The sequence below is a fragment of the Hemicordylus capensis genome, chromosome 14 (genome assembly GCF_027244095.1).
Source record: "Hemicordylus capensis ecotype Gifberg chromosome 14, rHemCap1.1.pri, whole genome shotgun sequence".
Taxonomy (NCBI): Eukaryota; Metazoa; Chordata; class Lepidosauria; order Squamata; family Cordylidae; genus Hemicordylus; species Hemicordylus capensis.
In genome coordinates, this window is record NC_069670.1 from 16599680 (window position 1) to 16625536 (window position 25857).

The following is a 25857-nucleotide window of genomic DNA, read 5'->3' on the forward strand; positions in this document are numbered from 1 at the left end:
TTAAATTGTTGAATTGTTTTAAGTTTTTGTAAATGTTTTTAACTTGTTTTATGCTATTGTTAACCGCCCAGAGACGAAAGTTTGGGGCGGTGTACAAATTTGATAAATAACTAAAATAAAGTAAATAAAATGTCTCTGTTCAGGCAAGTCGCATTCAAAACGTAAACAGCAGGGGGAGCAGTCCCGCAGCAACTAATAACCCGAAAAAACAGCAACTTCCTTACACCGGATATACAACGTCCTAGCTCTATATCGCAGCGATTAAATTTGAGACAAGGCATTGGAAATGTGAGCAGCACCCTGCTGTCCACGTAGGGACTGCGGTGTCACGACGCAGGAAGTGTGGAAGCACACTCCCGAGATCCGCCGTGACCTCATTGCAAGGTCTAATCTGGAAAGCGCCCTGCCCTGAGAAAAAGTGCAGTACTGTGCAGAGGCCAGAAAAATGGGAAGTGGGTAAATAATAAATATTGACTGATTGATCATATTTTTATACCGCCTGATATGTGCATCGCTAGGCGGTGCACAAATAAATAAATAGTATGATTGAGAGTTTTCAAGCCTTGGGTGGCTCCTGAAATCTCCCCCCCCCCCCGAAACTGCTGCCGTGTCAGCCTAGAGAGGGGGTGTGTAGGAGCCTACCTGAGCGGACGGCTGATGTGCTTGCAAGTGCTGAAATTATTTCAGGATGCTGCCCCTGGGGCTTGGCTGAAGCCTGTGTGCCGAGGCCACCTCAGCTGTTCCTGTTGATCAATATGTCTTTTGGGAACTGGTGTGTCGAGAACTGCATCCAAGTCACTTTTCTGCAGTGAGACCGTATCGATTTCATTCTCACTCCCCAGACATGATGAGTCGGGGGGGGACGGGGAAGCGAAGCTAACATGCAGTTTCCCTGGCTGTAAGCCATTCCTAAACGATACTGACCTGGATCTTAAAGAGAGGCGTGTTAAGAAAGTACGGTCCAGATCTTCCCAGGGCCTCTGGGTGGGTGCTTGCTGCTGCATTGTGGGTGGGTGCATTACTGGTGTACTTGCATCTTTGCTCATCCGTGCGGCATGCGGAAGAGGCTAGGCACCCTTTGCACAAAACTTTCCCAAAGCTGCTTTGCCCTGAGCCTCTTGGGTTGGCACCTCCGGCTCCTTTCCCCCGTCTGTTGAATGCCCCAGATAGATGTGACAGTGGCTCAACCCACGTGTTTCGGCACAGGCCTTGCAGTACAGCCTGTAGGAGCTGTAAAGTGGAGCAGCAGCAGGCCGGAGCAGGGTGCTGGACCCTTCCCCCAGTTGCTTTTTCCCTCAGGAAAAAGCTCCAGGGGTTGGTATAGCTTGGCAGCTGTTGTTGAGGACCTGCAGAAGGGTCCATTGCTGAACCCCAAGAGCCCCAGGGCTGTTCTCACGATCAGCATCAGGGGAAGAGAAGCCTCCGTGAGCTCTGTAAGATATTCTGCATCCGTGAGCACTGTAAGACGTTCCCCTCAGGGGGTGGGGCCACTCTGGGAAGAGCAGAAGGTTCCAAGTCCCCTCCCTGGCAGCATCTCCAAGCTAGGGCTGAGAGAGAGACTCCTGCCTGCAACCTTGGAGAAGCCGCTGCCAGTCTGGGTAGACATTGCTGATGAGCTGGATGGTCCTGACTCGGTATAAGGCAGCTTCCTATGTGCCTATGACCCTAATTTGGGAGTGGTGCTCTCGATTGGCCTTCATGGGGATTCTACCAGCATGGGGGGAGGAGGAGGAGAAGAAGGAAGAGAAAATGCTCCTCTGTGAGCTGGGCGGTGGGAGGCAAGCAGGGGGAGTGCTTTGCTTTCCCTCCCCCCTCCCTCTGGAGCTGGGGACCAGTTCTGCCCGCTCAGTCTGTACCCAGCTCTCAGACGATCATTGCCCCCTTCTCCCTTGCCTGCAGAGTTCTCACGATGGCCAGTCAATAGCTCACCTGGCTCCCGAATCAGCGCAGGCAGGAGGCATCTCCTACCCCAATGCCAACCGTGAGAACAGCCCTCACCCCCCGCCGTGCCCTTTGCTTTCATACAGGGGCGGCAGAGTAATTCTCTTGAGACCCATCCCGTTAGGAGAAGACCCACAGAGGGAGTTTGCCGTGGGCCTCCCTGGACGTGGCCCTTTTCCTCCTGACCCTTTCCCTCCAGACTGGGAGCCTAGTTCACCCCTTAAACGTTCCATCGTCTGGGTGTAAATGCAGAAGCGCTTCCAAAGAGGACCCTGCCCTGGCTCCGGCTATGGACCAGGGCCCCCCACCCCCCACTCCCACCTGTTCTGCTTCTGTGTGCTTTGGGGTGGCTGCCATTCCTGTCTAGCATGTGGGGTGGAGGTTTATGGGCCACCGAATGCCCTGGGCTTACCGGCTCTTTCTCCCTTTTTCTCCCCGCCCTCCCCACCAGCTGGAAGGATGGCCTGGCCCTCTGCGCCCTGATCCACCGACACCGCCCGGACCTCATTGACTACGCCAAACTCAGAAAGGTGCTGGCTTCCTCTTGGGTCCTCCTGCCTGCAGCCCTCCCCTCCAGGCTCCAGCGGCCTCTTGGCACTCTGTCCTCCTGGTCCTCTTTCAAGAAGCCTGTATATATATCCACCCCACCCCGCCGCCTCTGCCCAGCTTCATTCCCCATGAGCTGGCTCTGGCTGTACCAAACGGGGTTCTCTTTTTGCTGCACAACAGGGCAGGGATGGAGAGAGTGTGGATAGCAGGGGGTGACGACCTACCTGCCCAAATAATGAATGCATGCGGGGATGTGGATGGCGTTGCTTGTTGCCGCTGCTGCCTGGGGCCAGAGAGAGGGCCTAGAAGTAGGCTCTCGCGCTCTCTCAATCTCTCTTACCCACACAGTCACCTTCTCCTGACATCCCATCTTGCTCTCACAACATTCCATCACCCTTGACAGTGACCAAGGGACGGGATACAGGGTGGGGCTCAGAAGGCTAGGAAGAGGCTGGATTCCCAATGTCCCCAGCCTGATGTCTTCCCACAGGCAGCCTTGTAATGGATCCCATATAAGTAGCTGTTATCCTTTCACAGAGGGGCATGGTATGTCCTTGTCGCATACAAGCTCTCCCCAGCCACACACACACACCTCTATCCCAGAGGTCCACAAGCTTGGGTCTCCAGATCTGGTTGGACTACAACCCCCATCATCCCCTTCAGACATGGCGGCTGGGGATGATGGGAGTTGGTAGTCCCACTGTATCTGGGGGCCCAAGATCGGGAAGCCCTGCTTTGCCTGCTATAATTTTGGCACTTAGTAAGCAGAGTCCCCTCTAAGGCGTGCGCATTTGCATGTGCGCGCACAAGTTTTTAAATGTCCGCTCTAGTTAATTTTAGATCCCGCTCAGGTTGAATCGGGAAGGCCCCGCTCTGAATGCACATGCCCACACACTGCCTTGATACTGCCGCCCGGAACCAAACTCATTCCACACACAGATGGAAAAAAGATTGGAGGGAACCCTGTCAGGAAGCCATGTGGAAAAGACCCCCGCTGGTTCCCTTTCCAGGCCCCTCCCTTCTCCTAGGCTGGGACTCACGGGGCACTGTTGTTGATCTCTGCACAGGATGACCCCATTGGGAACCTCAACACCGCCTTCGAGGTGGCTGAGAAATACTTGGATATCCCCAAGATGCTGGACGCAGAAGGTGAGGAGCCACAAGTGTGTGAGACTGTAAGATGTAGAGATGTGCTGGTGAGGTGGGGTGGAGCAGAATGAGCTTAGAGATCCTGCCGGGCGGGGAACCCAGTTCCCTCAATCCAGGACTGCCCAGGAGAGAAGGACCTGTTAGGAGGAAGCACCTGCCAGCCAGGTGCACCTGTCATGCCGGAGGAGCTGCTGAGCCCTCCGGTGGCACACGAGTCGACCAGCCTCACCCTGCAGAGCCTCCCCGTGTGGTGCTCTTCCTCAGCCTCTTCCCGCCTTCTCCCCACAGACATTGTCAACACCCCCAAACCAGATGAGAAAGCCATCATGACCTACGTCTCCTGTTTCTACCACGCCTTTGCCGGCGCCGAGCAGGTAAGATCCAAAAACCTGCTCTTATTGCCCATGGAGTCTACACAAGTGGAGAACGGTAACAGTCCAGTTTCCTTCAAGTCGTTCTGCAGGTGTGAGACCTACACGCATCGACTTGGTCTCCCTCAAGTCCGGGTTTAAAACAAAATCTTGAAAACTGATGCTTTAAGGAAGGCTAGAGGTTTGGGCAAGCCTCTGCCCCCCTTCCCAACAACAACAAAGCCCCCAAATGCCAAATTGGCTTGTGCTGACAGTGCATATTAAACCATAGCTATGCACATCTAAGCAAGTGTATTCCAGAGGTGGGATTTAGAGTGCAAAATAGGGGCCTTTTTGAACTGTATTTCATTCAGAATGTTTATAACCCCTTCTCAGGTTAACCCATTTGCGGGGGTGAAATGTAGGGAGCTGCCGAGTCAGACCCTCGGTCCCTCTAGCTCAGTATTGTCTACACTGACTGGCAGCAGCTTCTCCAAGGTTTCGGGCAGGAGTCTCTTTCAGCCCTAACTGGAGATGCTGCCGGGGGCTGAACCTGGGACCTTCTGCGTGCAAAGCAGATGCTCTGCCACTGAGCTAGGCCCCATCCCCAAAGGTGGCACACATGGGTTTCCCATCCAGGCACTGACCACACCAAGACCTGCTTAGCTGAAGCCAGGTGACTGTATCATGTGGCCTTGTAGGCCAGGCTGTGGGGTAGACGGAGGTCCCTGTATGGGAGATCTCGATGACCTTCAGGCCCCAACAACACTTTGGTTCCTTTTGGGGTTGGGCTTTGTGTGTGTGTGTGTGACAGGCTGCGGTTTGGATTTCTGAATAGACAGCACTTCTCTCTCTCTTTTGCTTCCAGGCCGAGACCGCTGCCAACAGGATCTGCAAGGTGCTTGCTGTCAATCAAGAGAACGAGAAACTCATGCAAGAATATGAGAAGCTGGCCAGTGAGGTAACTCGAAATGGCCCACGAGTATGATTGTGATCACTGCAGAGATTGATATGCCACAAGGAGTTCAACAGAGAGAGTCCTCAAGGCAGTTGACCAGAGCAAAAGAAAAACCAAGATCGTTCTGTCCCCGAAGGGCTCATCATATCAAAGCAACAAACCCACAAAGGAGGAGGCACCCTGCTGGGTGGGATGCAGGGCTTTGCATGAGGAAAGCCCCACCCAGGAGGCCCTCCTGAGCAAGAAGCTTCTTCCCGCCGCAGGGAACAGGCAGACAGGGCTCAAGGCAAGCCCCTGACCTCAGGAGTAGAGCTCTGGGGTTCAGCGACCAGAGCTAGGAGCGGGATCCAGAGTTTAAGGGTTAGGGGAGTGGGAGGCTGGGCATGCCGAGTCCTGGTGGCTGGGCAGAAGAGGAGCAAGGGCTCTCACCAGTAGAGGATCGAGGTAGGAGGTCTCTCCTCTCCTCCACCCTCGGTTAAAAGCTGGGCCACAATAGCTGATCAACCTGGGCTGGAGGGAAATACGTGCACGTCTGGACAATCCTGTAGATCCGGGTAGCCTGCCCCTACCCCGATTCCAACGGTCGTGTGAACCAGCCGTATATCCCAATTCAGCTCCCAGGATAGATTCATCCCCCTTCCGTTCCTCCCCGGCAGCTCCTGGAGTGGATCCGCCGCACCATCCCATGGCTGGAGAACCGGGTGCCGGAGAAGAGCATGAGCGCCATGCAGCGCAAACTGGAGGACTTCCGGGACTACCGGCGCGTGCACAAGCCCCCCCGCGTCCAGGAGAAATGCCAGCTGGAGATCAACTTCAACACCCTGCAGACCAAGCTGCGCCTCAGCAACCGGCCAGCCTTCATGCCCTCCGAGGGCAAGATGGTCTCCGTAAGTCAGGGGGGCAGGGCAGGGCGGGGGGCGGGGGGGCCCCTTCGGGCCACGTGGCCGACTGGGACTGAAGACCTACATGGCGACATCTTGCAAACCGCCCAGAGAACTTGCGTTTGGGGTGGTATAGAAATATGTCAAATAAATAAATAAGGGGAAAGGGGTTTCCCTGAGGATGGCGTGCCCGGTTGTCACGGGATCCCGTGGAGCCCCTTTCTGGCATCAAGAATCTCGGGGTTGAGGCTGGTGTGTGAGAAACCCATAAAGTCCTTGAAGGCTTTCAGATTAAGAGCAGGTCAGGCTAGTTAAATGGAACACAAATACCATAAAACGTGCTTTGATGTGCCTTTGGGCACCGTTCCCTGGGACGCGGCACGGCACAAGCCCCACGGGAGTCCTCGGCACAAGAGCCGCCCCTCTTCCTTTCAGCCGGTGCTTTGGCACGCGGAGCTGCCTCGCCCTAACTCCGACCCTTGGGCCATCTCGCTCAGTCCTGTCCACACTGACGGGCAGTGGATGTCCGCAGTACGGGTTCCAGACAGAGCTCTTTCCTAGCCTTACCTGGAGATGCTTCCAGGGTTTGAACCTGGGCCTTTTTGCTTGCAAAGGAGAGGCTCTCCCGTCCCCTCATGCTATGCAGTTAGGTCTTGGCCCATCCAGCTCCGAAAGTGGGTTGAGGAGGCATCCTTTCCTGTGGGTTCCATGCACATTTCTTCTAGCCCAAAGGTTGTGGCCTTTGGTCCAACAGGGGTGGCAGGTTCCTGTGGTTAAACACATGCCCAGCCCCCAATGCCCTCAGTTCTTGAGAAGGAGCAGAACAGCAGGAGGCAGAGGAGAGCTCATCAAGCAGATAGGATGTGGTTCATTTCCAAAGCCCATCAAGGACTTTATGACGGTCTCCTTTGAGCAAGCATCAGAGGAGCAGGAATGAACGGCGTGGACCCGCACGCCTTTTCCGAAGCCCTTTTGCCAGGCCCCTGGCTGCTGGAGGGCTCCCTTGCTGGGGGCATGGCTGGATGCGGCCCATCGGCAGGGTGCCTGGGCTGAGGCGGTGCTGTGTGCCCTCAGGATATCGCCAATGCCTGGAAGGGGCTGGAACAAGTGGAGAAAGGCTATGAAGAGTGGCTGCTGACGGAGATCAGGCGCCTGGAGCGTCTGGACCACCTGGCGGAGAAATTCAAGCAGAAAGCCACCCTGCATGAGAACTGGACAAGAGGTACCGTCAACCCTCACGCCAGTCGGGCTTTCCCCAATCGCACTTTTGAGTATCTTCGACTGGGGGATTGTGACCGGTCTCACCAACCACGACCCAAGTATCCACGGCTGGCGAGATGTTTTAGTGATGGGGAGGGGTGTTTGCGACTTCTGGGGGCTCCGAGGTGCAATCCACTCTTTCCTCTTGCTGACCCTGCCCACTCAACACGACTGAAAGTGCCTTTGAGTGATTTTTTTGGGGGGGGGGGGGGTTCAAATTTTTTTCCGGAGGTTCAATCTGCTCACTCCTCTTGCTGACTCTTGGTGATTTGGGTTTTATTTTTAGCTATTTGGGGGTATTTTTTTTCTTTTCTTTTCTTTTCTTTTTTTGGTGTTTTCGCAACCACGGTTCCCCAAACCCCCCGTTTTACATTGGTTTTAATGCCTTGCCAACCGCAAATTCGCCCATCACAGGGTTTTTTTGGGAAAGAACCCCTGCGGTTGGCGAGGGATGCCTGTACCACACCCCAAACACGTGGTCCTGTGCCATCACCCTGCTCTGTTTGCCCATGGTCAACATCTCCTCTCTTAGTGCCTCTCTGTTAACTCTGCAGGGAAGGAGGAAATGCTCTCGCAGAAGGACTACGAGTCGGCCTCCCTGATGGAGATCCGGGCGCTGCTGCGCAAGCACGAGGCCTTTGAGAGCGACTTGGCTGCCCACCAGGACCGCGTGGAGCAGATTGCAGCCATCGCCCAGGAGCTCAAGTGGGTGCCTGGGAGCGAGCCACAGCCCGCTCCAGCTGGGGATCAGACACGGACGCCTCAGGTCCCGGCTGCCCCCCCACTCTGGCCCTTTGGAGCCCTTCTGAACCATTGACTTCCCGAAGCGGGGAACCAACACGCTTCTCGGGTGGGAGGCTGAGCAGGGACCGAGACCCCCGTTCTGTTTCCAGCTGGTAGTGTGCCAAGTGTGCGGCCTTAGCATATGCCGGGGCTGGGGCAGGGCAGAGCTGGTGGGTGATGGCGGGGGGTGGGGGAGAGTGTTGCTTCGGATGTCCTTCTCTGGGTGGAAAGAGCCCGTGGCCCAGCCCCTCTGCCCCTAGTCACAGTGCCCCACCCTGTGCTCCCTCTCCAGTGAGCTGGACTACCACGATGCAGCATCCGTGAACTCCCGCTGCCAGGCCATCTGTGACCAGTGGGACACCCTCGGGACGCTCACCCAGAAGAGGAGGGATTCTCTGGAGGTGAGAAAACAGAGCAGGGGGTGCAGGGGAGGCTGATCCCTGCCTGGCCGTGGGTCAGGGGTGGGGCTGGGCTGGGCAGGCGACTTCTCTTCCCTCTCTGCATTCCCTCTGGCCATCTCGCCCCCCCTTCCTCTCCCCTCTGCCCAGCGTGTGGAGAAGCTCCTGGAGACGATCGACCAGCTGTACCTGGAGTTTGCCAAGAGAGCGGCCCCCTTCAACAACTGGATGGACGGAGCTATCGAAGACCTTCAGGACATGTTCATCGTGCATAGCATTGAGGAGATCCAGGTGAGCCCGTTGGGGCCCGCCCTTTGCCTGGGGACTGGGCGGAGATTAGAGGCTGCCAGCTTGAGCGGAGTATGCTGGGGAGAAGGCCGGGGGGTCTGTTCCCCTTGGTCATTCCCAGCCGGGTGAAGGGGCCCCGGCCGGTCTGAAACCAGGGTCACCCCCTCCATCGAGAGAGGTTGGAGTCAGGACAGCCAAGGGTAGCAGGAAAGAACAGCAGGATGAGTGGTACCATGATACAGGCTGATGATCTTATGAAGCCCAGAGAGAGCATGGATAGACCCTAGCCAGCCCAAAGAAGCCTCCACCACCAGGCAGGGAGGCTGTGCTGGGGGAGGGCAGGGCCCCCTCGCTTTCCTGCCCGCTCCCTCACCCCCTCTTCCTCCCGGGCAGAGCCTGATCACAGCCCACGAGCAGTTCAAGGCCACGCTGCCCGAGGCCGACAAGGAGCGGATGGCCATCCTGGGCATCCAGAACGAGATCCAGAAGATTGCCCAGACCTACGGCATCAAGCTGTCCGGCGTGAACCCCTACACCAACCTCTCCCACCTTGACGTCGCCAACAAGTGGGACACGGTGAGAGAAGCTTTTGGAAGGCTGCAGAGGGCAGGAGCTGGACAAGAATCCGGGGCGGGGCGGAGCGGGGTCCGGGCAGAGCCTCTGGCTCTCTTGGGTCATCGGGAAGCGGCTGTGTTCCAACCACCCACGCACCCGGCACTCCCTCTCAGTGGGCAAAGCAGGAAACCCAGTGGGGGTCCTTGGCAATCGGGTGGGTAACTTGCCCCCCGCTGCCAGCTCCAGCCTCGTTACCTGCCTCTGAGGAGACAAGGCAGAAGGTTTACTTGTACGAATTGGGAAGTGATCGGAATGTAGGAAGCTGCCATATACAGAGTCAGAGCCTTGGTCCATCTGCCTCATTCTTGTCTACACTGACTGGCATCAGCTCTCCAAGGTTCCAGGCAGGAGTCTCTCCCGGCCCTACCTGGAGATGCTGCCAGGGAGGGAACCTGGGACCTCCGATGCTCTCTTCCGCTGAGCTACAGCCCCATCCCCTAAGAAGAACTTCTCACAGCTCTATGTCGCTCTTCCACTGAGCTGTGGCCTCATCCCCCATGGGGGACATGTTACAGCACTCACACTTCTCGTCTCCCTTCCACATGCAAGCCAAGGCAGACTCTGCTTAGCCAAGGGGACAATTCCTGCGCGCTACCACAAGGCCAGCTCCCCTCCCTGAAGGAGGTCTTGTTGACATCCCTCTTCCCACCTGGGATGAAAGAGGCGAGTCCAAAAGCCCCTCACTGGGCCAGGTTGGGCCAGTTAATTCCTTTCTCTCTCAAAGAGGAGGTGAGCTGAGGACTACCTGAGCCTGTCAAAAGGCCCCCCGAGGCCCTCTGGCATCTCCATGCTGTTTCTGGAGGAGGGCCCTGCCCTGAAGGTTGTGCCGCAGAAGCCCTTGCCGGGAATGAGCCACGTGGGGGAGTGGGTCTGGGGGAGTGGGTCTGGGGGGCTTCATCGCCTCCCCCCCTCCAGACTCTGCCCCCACCCCTCCACCCCACCCACCTGCCTTGCCTACCCTTGGAGGCCTAAGCCCAGCTCTCTCGTGCCCTTCGCCACCCCCCCACCAGGTGAAGCAACTCGTCCCCCACCGCGACCAGACCCTGCAGGAGGAGCTGGCCAGGCAGCAAGCCAACGAGAGGCTGAGGCGCCAGTTTGCGGCCCAGGCCAACATCATCGGCCCCTGGATCCAGACCAAGATGGAGGTAAGAGGCCCTCTCCGGCACTGGCCCCACTGCCCCTCCTTGCTGGAGTGGATCCGAGTGCGGGGACCTCCGGATGATCCCTGGTTCTGTCTTGCGGAGGGAAAGGGGGTCTAGCGAGTTTTCTGCCGGGCAGGTAAGGCGGCGGGGAGGGGGCTCTGGAGCAAAAAAAACTAGAAGCTGGGAAGGGACAGAAAGGGGGGAGAAGCCAGGACTGGCAGAACCCGGGCAAGTCTGAGACCCCAGAGCGCCTGGGCTGCCTGTCTCATGCCTCCGTCTCCAGCCCCGTGCACGGCTAGCATCTGAGCAGGAGAAGCTGTCTTCTCCCACGTCCGACCACGGGTCCATCTGTCTCTGCGCGGCCCACCAAGGCTTTTCTTCAGCCCCACCTCTTTGCAGCCTTGGGCAAGCTCTGCTCACCTGGATCCGTGTGGCGGATCCAGCCGAGAGCTCTGAAAAGGCTCCTTGCCCCAGGGAAAGGGCTCTCGGAGCCGGTCCGGCTCCTTTTCATCATGGCGCCCCATCCTCGTGGGAAGGGAGTACCTTCTTGCACTTCATGGTGAACCTGTGGCAATCCCACGGGGTGTTGCTAGGTAGAGATCCAGGGCCCGGGCCCACAGCCCCCACTTTTGATCATTCTGTTCCATTACGGGCCCTCAAGAGTCATTACACGTGGTTTTATTTAGTCTCTCATATTATAATGCTGCACCAATGAAGGTGGAAGCCGCAGGGAGCTTGGTGAGGCCCGGAGATCCCTCTCCCCAGCTCTGGGCTGGTGCCTCCACCGCTGCCCTTCCTTTCTGGAAGAGGTCATGGAGGTGGCCGACAGGTTTGGGGGCTCCTGGGCCACGCGTTGGGGGCCCATACCACCATCCAGGCCCTCTGGGATGAGAGCCAGGCCCCAGGGTCCCCAGCCCCCTGCTAACCGCAGCTTCTGCTGGGCCTTCCCCGGCAGGAGATTGGCCACATCTCCGTGGACATCAGTGGCTCTCTGGAGGACCAGATGAACCACCTGAAGCAGCACGAGCAGAACATCATCAACTACAAGGCCAACATCGACAAGCTGGAGGGCGACCACCAGCTCATCCAGGAGGCCCTCATCTTCGACAACAAGCACACCAGCTACACCATGGAGGTGGGGGCCTGCACTGGGGAGAGGGGCGCTGAGGGGCGGGTCTGTGGGGAGGGAAGCCGGGCTGCCGTCGGGGCGCAGTCCTGGGCGAGAGCAGCCCCACAGCAGGGCTGGTCCTGCACGCGGGGAGCGGGGGGGGTGTGCAACCCCAATGCTGCCCTCCTCCTCTCCCCCCCCCATCCTGCAACGCCCACTCTTGCCCACACAGCACATCCGAGTGGGCTGGGAGCAGCTGCTGACCACCATCGCCCGCACCATCAATGAAGTGGAGAACCAGATCCTGACTCGTGACGCCAAAGGCATCAGCCAAGAGCAGATGAACGAGTTCCGGGCCTCCTTCAACCACTTCGACCGGGTATGGCAGCTGCCCCCCCCCTCCCCAGCACCAGGCCCTGCTCTGACACTCCCACCCCAGGCCCTTCCCTGCTTCCCTTTCGAGAGCAACCCCAGCCGGCAGAGTCCTCCTCCTGTTCTGGCTAAACCTTGCCCAGCCCTCCAGGGCTCGTGGCCCTCAAGCCCAACCCCCAAGGGGGGGCCAACCTAGGGCAGAGCACAGGGGGCTGTTCCCTTGTCCTCTCCGCTTGCCCCCAGCGCCCTGGTGGCTAGCTTCAGGGGGCAGCAGAGAGTTTGGCTGTCCCCTTCCTCCCCCCCCCCAGCAAAAGGCTCTGGTGAGTGGCAAGCCGATTGGTGGCTGAGTGGACCCCTGCCCAGGCTGCCCAGTTGCCACCCGCAGTGTTGGCCTTTCAGCAGCCGGGCGATCCCTCTTGGAGGCCAGCTCTGAGCCCACCCAGAGGGCTTGGTCTCCCATGGCAAGGTTGCCGATATGAGGTGCCATTAACAAAGGGTGGGGCAGAGTCTGCTTTTGGAGCTAAGGGGGCTGTGCCATCAGTGTGGGGTCACGGCCCCAGCTTCCCCCCCAACCCTAACCCTAACCCTTTTTGCTTTCTGGCTGTGGCCGCCTTGTGCCCCCCCTTGCAGAAGCGGAACGGCCTGATGGACCCCGATGACTTCCGCGCCTGCTTGATCTCCATGGGATACGACCTGGTAGGAGGCTCGGTCCCCTAATTGGACGGGGTGGGGTGGGGTGGGCACTCACCTACAAGGAAACGCTGCTCGGCTGCTCTCCTACCTTAAGCAGGCCTGGCTGGTGACCAGCTGGTGCAACGGAGCCGTTTGTGAAGGCTGCAGCTGCACCAGGGGCCGATAGGCCAGTCAGACCGAGAACAAAGGCAGGGGCCCGAGTCACATGTGGCCCCCTGAACCTTTGCCAGGGTCCAGCTCCAGCACCCCCAGTCCTCAGCCTGGGCAGGGAAGTGAGGAGGAGAGCAGGAGAGAATCGGCAGCATCACCACTCGTGTATTTCTGAGAGCTCCCGTGCCTGCATGGAACAGGCTGGGAAGAGACGGAGCCGGTCTCACGGGGAGCCCCTGGGGAGTGCTTGGGCTGGCCCTGGGGCAGTCAGGACAGGACGGCTGGGCGGGGTCTCCTCATTAGGCTTGCTCATTAGCATAAGCCCTGCCCCTCGGGGAGTGGGAGGAGCTAACCCACCCTGGGTGCCCTCCTCCACTGACAGAGAAGGCTGCTCTTGCCTACCCAGAGTGGTGGGTCCAATGCTCCCCCCAAAAAACATTCCCCACTCCCCCATCCACCAGATGGGGACGTTGCAGCACAGTGGCAGACCATACATACAGTCAGGGCCTACAGCTCGAGTTCATTTTAAAAGGCCTCCGTTCTTGAAGGAAGCCTCGTTCACTCACTCCTCTACCCCAGAACAAGCTGCCGACGTTAGTGCAGCCAGGCAGGGAGGGAGAGACCCATTCACGACCTTCTCTCCACCACCAGTATTTCATGTGTAGCAACATCTTGGCTCCTCCTCTCGTAAGGGTCTTGGCTACCCCAGACTAGCTGTTCCCGAGTCACCTTGAGGTGTACCAGTTCTGGCTATAGGCCACCACTTGCCCACACTAGAAGCCGTGCAGGGAATGGGGAGGGCTGCCATGGGGCAGTTGACAAACTCGTCCCGGGGCCTACAGGGGGATCTAGCGGAAGGCCTTTGGGCGGATACCGGGGGAGCAGCTCTCCCCGCCCCTCTCCGGGTTGACACCCCCCCCCCCATTGCTCCCTAGGGTGAAGTGGAGTTTGCCCGCATCATGACGCTGGTGGACCCCAACAACACGGGCGTGGTGACCTTCCAGGCCTTCATCGACTTCATGACCCGCGAGACGGCCGAGACAGACACCGCCGAGCAGGTCGTGGCCTCCTTCAAGATCCTGGCCTCAGACAAGGCAAGTGCGGGCCCACCAACCGCCGCATGGAAGAGCTTCCCTCACTTCCCTCAGAAGTGAAGTCCGGGCTCCTTTGGAAGGAGTCGCTCAGGGAGGCGGCCCTGGGTGGTCCGTATTCTGTCATCCCGCCGCCCAGTGGGCGTGGGGGCAGAATTGAGCGGCTGAGGATCCTCCATCCCTTCAAGCATAGTCCAGGGTTCGTTTCGCAGGAGCAGGAAGCGTGAGGGCAGCGAGGCCTCGCTCCCAATCCGAGAGCCCCCAGCCCTGTCCTGGGCGGTGCCAGAAGCAGAGGCGGGCCTCGTTCCGTTAGGCAGAGCCAGAGCTGGGAAGGGCTGGCTGCCCCCGGGGGACACGGCCTGCTCTTTCCCGAGCCAGCGGGAGGCAGAGCCCGCCTGGGGCGTCCACATGGGTGGGGCCCACTTTCGGCAAGCTGCTGAGGCCTGGGGGAGAAGGGGGGCTTTGAAAGACTTCGGAGCTCTGCCCGGCTGCCCCTTGACCCTCCTGCCGTGCACGCTGCAGAGGGGTCCCGGAAGGGGCCCTGGAGGGAGAGGCTGCCCCGCCGTCTTTGACGCCCTTCTCCCCCTGCAGAACTTCATCACCATAGAGGAGCTGCGCCGAGAACTGCCTCCCGAGCAGGCCGAATATTGCATCAGCAGGATGACCAAGTACTCGGGAGCCGATGCCGTGTCGGGCGCTTTGGACTATGTCTCCTTCTCCAGCGCCCTGTACGGAGAGAGCGACCTGTGATTCCCCCCCTCCCCCTGTGCCCCAAGCCCACCCCCCTCACCCCAAAAGGCATGTGGGAGCAGAACGAATCCCCACCACCACCACCCCCGTGGGGACTGACCCGATCAGAGGCTTGTGCCCAGGGATGAGGGGATGACCCCCCCGCCCCCCCACCGGGCAAGAGGTTGTGGGATCCCCTCCCCGCTCCACCCACAAGCCAGGACTGGTGGATCCAGGGTGGTCTTGGTTAGGAAGCCGCCTCTCTCTCTCTTTCTCTCCCCCACCGCCCGCCCCTCTGTTCTCCGCTGCCGAGCTAGTTGCACCTCCCCTCCTGCCCCTGCGCAGCCCGGCCCGCCCTCCCTCTTGGCCGGCTGCCCCAACCCCTCCCCAGAAGAGGCAAAGGTTGCTCTTCCTTGCGATTTCCTCCTCCTCCGCTCGAGGGCCATCACCTGGCCACAGCATGGATGCTGGGCCTGGAAGGTGGGGCAAGGCGGGGTCGGGGACTGGTGCCAGCAGGGGAGGGGAGGCTGGGCAGGGAGGCTCATCCAATAAATGGCACCCACTGGAGGCCCACCTGCTGCCGAGGCGCCCTGTTCTTTGTTGCGGGGCGTGGGGGGGGAAGGGGGAGGGCAGCCACAGAAGCGTGTCAGAGAGAGAAGTTCTCCTCCCCGCGCTCCCGGCTGGCGGGGCTGCCCCTTGGACTGCAGCACATCCCTGCAGCTCCGTGCTGGGAGGGACTGGCTGAGCCAATAGGGCTGCTCCTGTGCAAGGCCAGCCAGGAGGGAGGTGGAAGTGCTGCCCTCTGGGGGCTCCTACCAGAAGCAGAGCAGCAGCCCCAGCTGAGAAGGGTCCGCCGGTGCTGAAACCTCCGAGTTGGACGGAGCTGCTGCCCGCAGAGCGATTTGCCTCAGGAAAGCAGGGACGGGCCATCTTCCTCCCCTCAGACACCCCTCCTCCTCCTCCTCCTCCTCAGGTTCCCCTTCTCTGGAAAGGCCCCCTTTCTCCTGGGTCGCTGGCTCACTGGGCTTCTTGCCTGCTCATCGGAGTCCTCAGACTTCACGTTCTGCTAGGCTGCTCCCCACACTGTGCCCCTCTGAGCAGGATGCTGGAAGGCCAAGCGCCCTTCCAGCCCCAGCCGGCTCCTCCTGCCCCAAAGGAGGACACCAAGGCCTCATTAAAGTACTTTAATCATCAAAAATAGAGCTCTTTGGGGCTGAGAGGAAAAGACCCCCCCGGGTTCTATAAAAAGGGCTGGCTGGCTCGAGGCAGAGGTGTGCAAGAACGCAGGCGGGGCCAACTTCCACCGCAAACAGGCTGGAACCGACGGCTCCCCCCAGCACCCTCCCACGGCAACGGGGTGACGACAAGAGCCCCCTCGCCAAAGCGGCCCGAGCCCACATGCCACTGGGTGCGCAGGGGTGCCTGGCTGGGGAAGGGGCCTCGGCGGGCGTCAGGAGCACAGGGGGAAGCTGCTGAGGCTGTGGAGAGGGGAGGCCGACCTGGGCAGGGAGCAGATGGGCAGGTGTCCAAAGAAGGCGGGATCCGTCATGGGGAGCAGGAGCAGCAGGAAGAGGGCCACGCCCAGCAGGTAGAAGAAGACCACCAGGAGGCGCTGCGGGTGCTCGAGGGCGGCGCCGACCGCCGGGAACCCCACGTAGTTGCAGAAGGAGTGACACAGCACCGGTCCAATCAGGTGCCCTGAGGGGGAAAGGGGAGGGTCTGAGGAACACAAGAGGCTTCTGATGGTTGCAGAAAACCTGGCACCGCTAGCCCCAGCGGACTTGGAGTCCCAGTAGATTTCCTCACTCACGCCAGACGCGTACACATTGCGTTCAAATATGTGAAAGATAAAGAAATCTTCGTTCGTAATCACAGATGGACCAAAAGTCATTTTAGGCACTTCAATCTGTGTGAGAACACACACACACACACATTCTGAATAGGGGACAACGCCTGTATGAGCATTATTGTTCTCCTGCCCTTCCACAGAGGAGCTCAAGGGGGCATATGTGGTCGCCACACCACACTGGCCCTCTAGCTCAGCAACAAGCACCCTTGTTGCATGAGGCACCGTCTCCGAAGAGGCATTCCCTCTCACCTCTCCCACTGGAAGAAATGCCTCTTCTCCAGTGCCGTTTGCCACCTGGGAGGTTTCCACACAGGGCTTTTAGTTCGCATCTCCTCCAGAATGGAGGGGGTGCATTCACGTTTTGGCTAAATTTACCCCAAAGTCCCTGCAAGCTATCGGGGAGCACTTCACACAAAACCCGGGGTTTTCACTGTGTGTCAGAGTGTGGCCCGATTTATAGCCAGGGTTTAAAAATCCACTTTTTGCAACTTTCTTCTTCTTCCAACTTCGAACTCGCAGTAGAGCCTCGCAGAAAACCTGCGGTGAAGCCTGCTGTCTGGGAAAGCTCCTGCAGTCTTTATGATGACTTGTATCTATTAATTGGTCTGCTGCCCAGTTAACTGGAAGGCTTCCGTGGAGGCATCTTTTTAGTGGAACAAAATAGGTTGAGCCAATTCAACGTTACTGCCTAAATCTATTCCAGTTAGATGGCTGGGGTTAGGGAACCTCTAATAATCTCTGAACCCAGCCACCTAGCTTTTTCCCTGGAGGGGAACTGCAGGATCCCAAGCACACACCCTGACCCCCCCCCAATCCTTCCCAGAACAGAAATGTCCTTCCCCATCTGCTGCACCAACCTGTCCTAATGAAGATGAAGGCTGTGTAGGCTCCAAACACAGCGGTGTAGGAGAACTGGAACACTGCAAGGGCAGAGAGCAGAGACAAGTCGGGAGCAGCAGGGGGTTAGAAGAGAGCGGGTGGGACCATCACCTGGTCTCTACTGGTGGGTAAGGCACACACACACACACACACACGCCAGGGCATCCTTAGGGGTAATTACTGGTAACATTCCAGGCTTCCATTGCAGACTACGGAGTGTTCTGGACACCATGCAAGAATAATTGTGGCATTCTGGACTTTATCCTTGAAGATTGCAGGTGAGAGATCATATTTTTTAATGTCCCTCTTGCGACAAGCTCCCTGTTCATAGTAAACTAGCACATCAGAAAGCACACAGAACCTCTCTCCATGTTCTGGAGAACGACTTCTCCATATTCTAGATAGGAGGTGTTTTTTCGGTGAGGCGAGGGGGGGGGCAGGGGAGCGTTCAAACCTGCCTCCCCTCTCCCCTCACCACACCTGCCCTCCAACTTGAAAAACGGAAGCGGGACAGTTCTGGGCTGTACCATTTCATTCTGTATAATCTGTGAAACAGTACAGAGTTGCTTCTGAATGCCAATGGTATAGAACAGAAAGCTGTAGGTTCAGTTTCCATATTCAAGTTCTATTCAAACCCAAATTCAAACCCAAACCCAAGGAATTCTAACAAAAGAATGGTGCTTATGCTTTCACTAGAAATGAAGCCCCAGTTCCCTCACAAAACTACCATTCCCAGGGTTCCCTGGGAGGTGAGAGAGCGCCATTTAGGACATGCAGCATGGTTTATCCAGGAAGACATGCCTTTCCATCTACTGTAACGTCCAAAGCAAAGTACACACAGCTGTCACCACAGAGAGGCCAAGAGACATCATGCTGAACTCACAGGGAATCATGGGAGATGGCAGTGCTCCATTTTTACCAGAAGCTCAAGGCATCTCTACAGATTTTTTGTCTCTTGGAAAGCAGGCTCTGGTTCTGGCAAGGTTGCCATCTTTGAAACACACACACACACAAACACACCATGGAGTCCATACTCAAATATTCCACCAGCCCGCCCGCCTTTTGATGATGGCAAAACTGTGGACCTGTACCTGCTGAGAGGAAGATACTGGCTGTGCTTCCCTGCCGAAATCTCAGCTGCTCAATGACGTGGTGAAAGTGAGCTAGGAGAAGCAACAGAGACACACAGAAGCGTACTTGGCAGGCCAAGCTGTTGGACTGCCCCCTCTCCCTCCCTCCGTTCCTCCCCCCACAAACACCCACCCACACCACAAAGGTTTTCACTAGAAGTGGCCAGCTGGGGGCAGGAAGATTTTCTGCAAGGCAGGTATTACGGAATCAACCCGTCTCTCCATGGCTACATGGAACATGCACAGATGGGTCTGGAGCTCAGTGGTGGAGCATCTGCTTTGCATGCCAAAGGTCCCAGGTTCAATTCCTGGCTGCATCGGCAGGTAGGGCTGGGAAAGGCCCCTCCTGGAACGCTGGAGAGCTGCTGCCGGTCCATGCAGACAGTACTGAGCTAGATGGACCAAGGGTCTGACTCAGTAAAAGGAAGCTTCCTATGCTCTAGTTGCAGAGGCAGGCTGTAGAAGCAGGAAAGCAACAGCAGAAGAGGATGCTTTCCCTAGGGGGGTGGGGCTGCAGCTCAGTAATGGAGCATCTGCTTAGCATGCAGAATGTCCCTGGGTCAATCCCTGGCTTCTCCAGAGGGGGCCGGGAGAGACTCCTGCCTAGCTGCTGCCAGTCAGTGTAGACACAATACTGAGCTAGATGGACCAAGGGTCTGACTCAGTAGGAGGCAGCTTCCTAGGTTCCCTACATGCCCTGGTTGTTGGCTTCCCAGAGGCATCTGGGGGAATACGGGGTGCTGAAGCAGATGGATCTTTCTCCTGATCCAACACGGCTCCTCTCACATTCCTTTTACTGAGCTGCTGAAATGGAGAGCAGCTTCGGTTTAGGCCCGCCAGAAATACATCTGCCTTGTAGCGAAGCTTCTGGCAAGGACAGGCATTCCGGAGAAAGCAGGACGCCCCAAAGAGGCCGACAGGGTTGTGGAGAAGGCGGCACTCACCGACGCCAAAGAAGAGCGGGCAGGTGAAGATGGCAGGCCCCAATCCAGTGCAGGGAACGAGCATGGGCAGCATGCAGGCGCGGAACACCAGCTCCTCCGTGAAGGGCGCGATGACCTGGTTGCGGAGCCAGCGCATGTCGGTCAGACAGAGCACCCAGAAGCGGGGGTCTGGGGGAGGTGAGCAGGAGCAGCGTTACTGACACCCCACCCACTGGAGCCTCTTCAGCCGCCGGAAGGGCTGTAGGGAAAGGGCAGCGCCTCCAAGTGGGGAGAGTTCGGATCACAAGAAGATGAGAAATCCCTGGAATCCCGCCCCCCGCCGATCAGACCTGTTCAACTTTGACCTTCCAGCTGATTTTGGACTACAACTCCCATAATCCCCAGCCACAGTGGTCAATAGCCACTGGGATTATGGGAGCTGTAGGCCAACTGCAGGAGGGTCAGAGTTGAGCAGGCCTGCCCCAGATCACCAAAAATAACAGAGCTTAAAATGTACACGCGCGTATTTAGCCTAATAGAAGGTGACTAAATTTAAGACGACTCCCTTGAAAAGAGAGGTTAAATAGAAGTTACTCCTAATAGAGGTTTAAACAGAAGTTACTCCTGTATTTACCCAAAAGGAATGGGACTCTGGATTTAAGACGTCCCCTCAATTTCTAACATCAAACAACCGGGGGGGGGTGTGTGCGCGAGGTGTGGGGACCTAGTGTTGGATTCAGGTAAATAAAGTATGTATCTATAGCTTTATGGGGGACTTCACCAAGTCGTGAGGGCACAAGGTTGCACAAACTCAACTAAGGGCTGAAATTAAACCACACAGATGTACAGAAACAGAAACGTCAAGGTGAAAGTCATTTTCCCTCCTAAAAGATAGGTACCTGCCACCCCACTGGCATACTGAAACAATAATGCAAGTTCAGCGCTGAGCATTATGAGGGCAGGACAAGGGGGCAGCTTTGGTCCTAGACCTTTGCACTCTAAGCACCACCACAATGTATCAGCCTTACCAAATGCAACCTGCAGACCATCCACCAGATCCCAGGGGCAGTCCATGGACAGCTGGATGAGGGGGCCGAGGAATAAGACCTGGGGAAGGAGCATTTAAGAACCTGCATGTCAATTTCCTGTATCCATAAATCTGACAGAGCTGGTAGACATCCAATTTATTTTAATCAATCAATCAATCAATCCTCCTCCCACTTCTTTGACAGAGGGTGGGGGAACCCAGCTTATTTAGAGCTGAGCAATGCAGTCATTTTCAGAAACAAGAAGAGCATCTTTTTTGTCCCCAGAGAGCCACTTCGAGATGTTTTAAGTTGAAAAGAGCCAGGGTTGTAGGGCTGCAATCTCATATTTCACTATACAAGAGGAAGCTCCACTGAAATAAATAATTAATCTATGGAATTCTCTGCCATGGGTCACGGTGATGGTCACTAGGTTGGATGGCTTAGACCAATTCCTGGTCAATCAGTGGCTACTAGTCCTGATGGCTATAGGCTACCTTCAGGCCCTGAGGCAGGATGCCTCCAAATACCAGTAGCAGGGGAGCCATGGTGGAAGAGAGGGCATGCCTTCATCTCCTGCTTGGGGGCTTCCCGGGGGCATCTGGAGGGTCTCTGTGGGAAATGGGACGCTGGGCTAGGTAGGCCTTGAGCCTGATCCAGCGAACCCGCTCTTATGAAACTGTCGCATCCAGCAGGGCCATCTGCGCGAGCGCATTGCAATGCAGTCGTGACCACCCCACTTACCATGGTTAGCAGCAGAGGCAACAGAGTTGCTGGCAAGATCCCCTCGAACCGGAAGCCCATCAGAGCAAGAAGGGGTGTTCCTGGCTGAGCAGAAGAGGAGACACCTTCATCAGCACTATGCAGGTGTCCCCAGCCACAAAACCCTATGATGCATAGTGCATCATAAGCGGGCTGCGGGCACACCACAGAAAGGAGACACACGTATAAAAGGAAATGCCTTTCCAGCCACCCAACCAAGTATGATTTTTGGCAAGTGGATGCAGCTCTCCAGGGTTTATTGCCCCCAATCACTGAACCAGAGATGCCAGGGACTCAGCCTGGTACCTTTATACAGGCTCTGTCACTGAACTACAGGCCATGCCCCAGTGCTTAGACAGGAAATGACGGAACGTCACTCAAGCAACTGGGCCAAGCCACAAACTGCAAGGCAGATTTTTGTCACCCATGCAAAATACTACTACGAAGAATAAAGAACTTCATTAGTCATCCAATAACACATGGTCCTCAGGGCGGCTCACACCACTCCAATAAAGACATTAAAACACATACCAAAGAAATTATAATATAGATGCAAAATCCAGTACCAAACTTTTAAAAACTTTTTTTTAAATCAATTTTTAAAAATCGGAGTGAAGAGAAAGCTCCACCTGGCGTCTAAAAGAACAAAGTGGCAACATCAGGAGAGCCTCACTGGGGTGGCTACTCCATAGATGGGGTGCCACCACTGAAAAGGCCTGGGTGATTGGCCAGCCTGGCCCCCAGGAAAATGCCTTTTCAACTTCAAATATGACGGCAGATGTATTCCTCCAAACTGAACAAAGAGGCACCTTTTAAAGTGGTGACTCTCTTATGTTTAGCAGTGGGGAAAGCAACTGACCCAATTTATTAACAGCACAGCACCCTACCAATGGCTGTTGTCGATTTCTACCTTGTATTTCTTTTTAGACTGTGAGTCATCCCCATCCCATCCCTAAAATAAATATATATTGCTTATTTTTCTAAATAAACAGCTTTGAGAACTTGTGTTGATAAACAGTACATTGATATTCACCATCATAATAGTAGTAGTAGCAACAATAATAGACAGAAGATGATTTACAGGAATTAAGCAAATGAAGTATACGTTTTATGGGGAACATCTCCATACCACCCCAATGGCATGATATTTATTTATTTATTTTACATTTCATATCCCGCTCTTCCTCCAAGGAGCCCAGAGTGGTATACTACATACTTAGGTTTCTCCTCACAACAACCCTGTGACGTAGGTTAAGCTGAGAGAGAAGCGACTGGCCCAGAGTCACCCAGCAAGCATCATGGCTGAATGGGGATTTGAACTCGGGTCTCCCCAGTCCTAGTCCAGCACTCTAACCATTGGGGTGGTATGGAGGTGTTCCCCATAAAACTTATACTTAGTTTGCTCAATTCCTGTAAACCATCTTCTATTATCATCATCATCATCACTACTACTACTATGATGAAAGACTTTCCAAAATGTGAATGGATACAACAGAGGCATTTGTATGGAAGTCACCGAGTATTTGATATGTCAGGCACCTCTAGGTAATTTTGGTCACGGAAATTCTGGACATGCCTGGGCTCACCTTAATGCCCGTCACTTCTTTCCAAATCCAGACAAATAATGGGGATAGGAGGGACACAATGAGGACGCTGGTGAATCGGCGCTTGATGACCGCTGGGTGGTCCCTGCGTAGAAAGCAGGACAGGGATGCTAGAAGCTCAGGAAGTCAAGAGGCCCTGGGCCTACACAGGTGCAATGGTAACAAGTCGGGACTTCAAAGTGCCTGTCCCATTACTCCGGGATCACAACCCCTTGACTCATTTCAGCTTCACCTGTGTTTACCCATTCAATGGGTAAATCAGAGGTGGAAGTTAATTTTAAAATACAGTACAACCCTACGTGTGTTTTACGCAGAAGTAAGCTCCACTGTGCTCAACGGGGCTTATTCTCTTGTAAGCGTCTAGGGTTGCAGCTGATCCCAAGTCACACTTGAGAGACATAAACCCTCTTCACACATTATGTTCCGCACTTATACAATGAATGTACAGTGTGCACAAATACAATTACAGAATTCACACATTATGCTGAATGCAGATACAGCAGTACACTTCCTATCTGTATCATGTCTAAAATATATATCCGTAGACCACCCCAAACTTCCATCTCCGGACAGTTTGAATTTGAGGGGCCTGTACCCAAAATGAGCACAGGTACAATCATTCCAACAAAACCACCTGGCATCTATACGGTACTACACCATGATGTCTGAATAAGGCTATAGATAGGGGACAACTTGTGCATTAGAATAATAGTCTTCTTGGGAAGGGGTGCTACCACTATCCCCCCCTCCCCACCACACACACCCCATGTTCCAGCTGAGCTGGCTTCTCCCTCCACCAGCTGCTGCCCCAGATTAACCCAAGACCATCTTGTTGGGAAGGGAGAGGAGACAGACACCACCTGGGTCAGATGATGACCTGATTGAAGAGTGCAACCTGGAAAGATCTGGCTCTTGGAAAGTATTTTTGTTGCTCTTTACAGCTCTGCTGTAATCGGGTTTTATGGGTGCTTCTGGTTTTTAATGCTTTGGTGTAAACGGCCTCGGGAGGCTTGCCCGCAAAGCAGCATCTACATGCCGAAATCAAAGAAGCAAGCAAAGACCCATTAAACATCATGGGGCTTCCTTCCGAGTAATCACGCGCTGGTTGTGCTGCAAAATGACCCCGAAGTTCTTCTTGAGCGCCCCCCGCCCCCATTTCATGCCGGCAGGACAGACAGAATCAGCAACCGCAGAGTTGCCCCGCGGCAGGTGAGTGACCCCAATACAGAGGCCGGCGAAGCTGCCCGGCCGGGAATCTCCCTCTGGAGAAGGACGTGAAGAAAACATGAAATGAATGAAATGAAAAATCCGAAGTCGACCGCGGGGGGCTCGGGGCTGAGCAGGGCGGCAGCCAGCATGCCTACTACTTCCCCGCTGTCCCCATGGAGGGCTGCAGGCTGGCTGCTGCAGAAGGAAATGGGAGCAACTTCCGTGCGCCCGGCCGGGACTGGGACAGCGCGCTGGGTTGGGGCGCTTTGCCTTGCCCGGCCTCGGCTGCAAGGAGGTCGTCGTCGTCGTCACCCGGGCGGGGGTCTCCCTTCGAGGGGGGGCAGGGGGCACGGTCGCGGGGGAAGCCCGCTCGGCCCGCCGGAGGAGAGGGAGCGCGCGCGTGGCTCTCGGGCTGCCGCCGCCGCCACCAGCCACTCACTCACTCACTCACCTGGGCAGGTGGCTCTTCCAGACGTAGAGGCTGCCCACGTAGGAGCAGGCCAGGCTGAGGCAGGAGAGCAGCGCGGCCCAGCAGAGCCCGGCGCCCCCCGCCTCCGCTGCCGACATTGGAGCCCTGGCGGGAGCGGCGCAGCCCGGCCAGCCGCCCAGGCAGGGCCGCGTCGCAGAGCTGCGGCGGCGCTACGGAAGAGGAAGCCCGCCGAGCGAGGAGGAGGAGAGCGGGCGGGCGGGCGGGAGCGAAGCGGGCCGGGCCCGCCGCCGAGCGGGTGCAATGGCGAGACCCCAGCCGCCGGGGCCAGGCGGGGGCTCCACCCACCGATTTCCCAGCCCCCGGTCCTGCGATCATTTCCCACGGCAGGCTCCACCTCCGCCTCCCATTGCACTGGCGGCGCGGCTGGCCCCCCTCCCCGGTCGCCCGCTGCGCCCTGGCGGTGGCTGCTGCCGCCCGCCGCACCATCGCTGCCCTCTCCCGCGCGGAAAGGGGAGTCCAGGGATGGCTCCCTGAGTCCAGCCTCGGGAGGGAGAAAGCGAGTTGCTTTTCGCAGAAGAAGAGCTCCTGTCCCTCATTAAAGGTCGGGCAGAAGTTCAACAGATGCAGCCAGAGAGGCAGCTGTGGACAAGGTTTCCCCTACTAAGCTTCGGCCTGTCGTGCAGCTGCGAAAGGAACGAGTCGCACCTCCCCCCCCGCCCCCTTTTTGGGCCCCGAGGATGTCCGATGCATACTCCCCATGTTTTTATTTGGTGCAGTATCTCAGAGCCTGATCCTTTTTAAGCCGCCCTTCTATTGGCTTTGGAAAGGAGGGGAACAGAATATTCTCCAATGCATTCCACAGAATGGATAGAAGAATTCTCCAGAATATTATCTTCAGTTCTGATTAGTGCAGTGACCAGTGGTGGATTCAAGGAGAGGCAGAGCAGACATTTGCCTGCTGCTGGAAAATTTGAGGAGCAGAAAATTTTGCCCCTCCTCCAATTCTGCAGCCCCTCTCTGTAGGCAGTGGCGGCTGTAGCACAGGTGGAGTGGGCGAGGAGAAAACCCCCCCCCCCGCTTTTTACCTTATTACAAAAAAAACTTTTTTGTTTAAGGTAGAAGGGCGGCAAAAGCCTTTTTGCCTATGGGTTGCAAAAAGCTTAATCTACCCCTGGCATTCCAAGTCTAGTTCAACTTTTCCTGCCCTCAGTGTCACTGGGATCTTCACGCCCCTTCATGAAGATCTGGGGGGGGGCTGCCTTTCCCAGCTACATTCATGTCCTGACAGGCTGCTTTGTATGAGCCCCTCCCTGCTACCAATTCACAAGACCTTCCCTCTAGAGTTTGCCTGTCAAGGACGATTCCTTTCCATCATGCTGCATCCTGGTTCATTTATTTTTTAAAGATTTTTACCCCGCCTTTCTCACCCAAGAGCAGTCCTGTCTCTCTCCTGCTAGGCGACAGGACGATTGCAGCAGGTGATCTTGGGGCCAGCCGGGCAGCAGCGGCTCGCTCGCTCGTGGGAGGTTTCTTTCCCAGGGCTGCAAAGTGCTCCCCAGTTCATCTTGGTCATAGAACAAGGCCTTGGG

The 25857-nt window shown here is 56.6% G+C and overlaps 2 protein-coding genes across 5 annotated transcripts in view; one reads left to right on the forward strand and one right to left on the reverse strand.

Annotated features, from left to right (window-relative positions):
- The window catches only part of ACTN3 (actinin alpha 3), a 40053-nt gene extending 25018 nt beyond the window's left edge, over positions 1-15035 (forward strand). The window contains exons 6-21 of the mRNA XM_053277637.1: positions 2393-2471; positions 3558-3639; positions 3928-4013; positions 4858-4950; positions 5604-5834; positions 6903-7050; positions 7643-7793; positions 8164-8272; positions 8420-8560; positions 8951-9133; positions 10183-10317; positions 11270-11449; positions 11655-11801; positions 12425-12490; positions 13573-13731; positions 14320-15035. Coding sequence (XP_053133612.1) covers positions 2393-2471; positions 3558-3639; positions 3928-4013; positions 4858-4950; positions 5604-5834; positions 6903-7050; positions 7643-7793; positions 8164-8272; positions 8420-8560; positions 8951-9133; positions 10183-10317; positions 11270-11449; positions 11655-11801; positions 12425-12490; positions 13573-13731; positions 14320-14478 — 2149 coding nt within the window. The 3' untranslated portion in view covers positions 14479-15035. The remainder of the gene's footprint in view (positions 1-2392; positions 2472-3557; positions 3640-3927; positions 4014-4857; positions 4951-5603; positions 5835-6902; positions 7051-7642; positions 7794-8163; positions 8273-8419; positions 8561-8950; positions 9134-10182; positions 10318-11269; positions 11450-11654; positions 11802-12424; positions 12491-13572; positions 13732-14319) is intronic.
- A 592-nt stretch (positions 15036-15627) lies between these two features.
- On the reverse strand, positions 15628-25833 carry RCE1 (Ras converting CAAX endopeptidase 1). Of its 4 annotated transcripts, none has more exons than XM_053277654.1 (8): positions 25696-25833; positions 22612-22714; positions 21008-21087; positions 20267-20345; positions 19260-19427; positions 18277-18348; positions 17164-17226; positions 15628-16155 (listed from the first exon to the last, which is right to left on the reverse strand). In XM_053277654.1, exons 3-8 carry the CDS (start codon positions 21065-21067, stop codon positions 15908-15910), a joined length of 690 nt encoding a protein of 229 aa, XP_053133629.1. In that variant the 5' UTR covers positions 21068-21087; positions 22612-22714; positions 25696-25833; the 3' UTR covers positions 15628-15907. The 4 variants fall into 4 exon arrangements, with proteins under 4 accessions (XP_053133629.1, XP_053133626.1, XP_053133628.1 ...); XM_053277651.1 differs by lacking the exon at positions 25696-25833 and adding an exon at positions 24290-24897 and having other exon boundaries at positions 21008-21091; XM_053277653.1 differs by lacking the exon at positions 25696-25833 and adding an exon at positions 23490-24124 and having other exon boundaries at positions 21008-21091.
- Between the last annotated feature and the right edge of the window lie 24 nt (positions 25834-25857).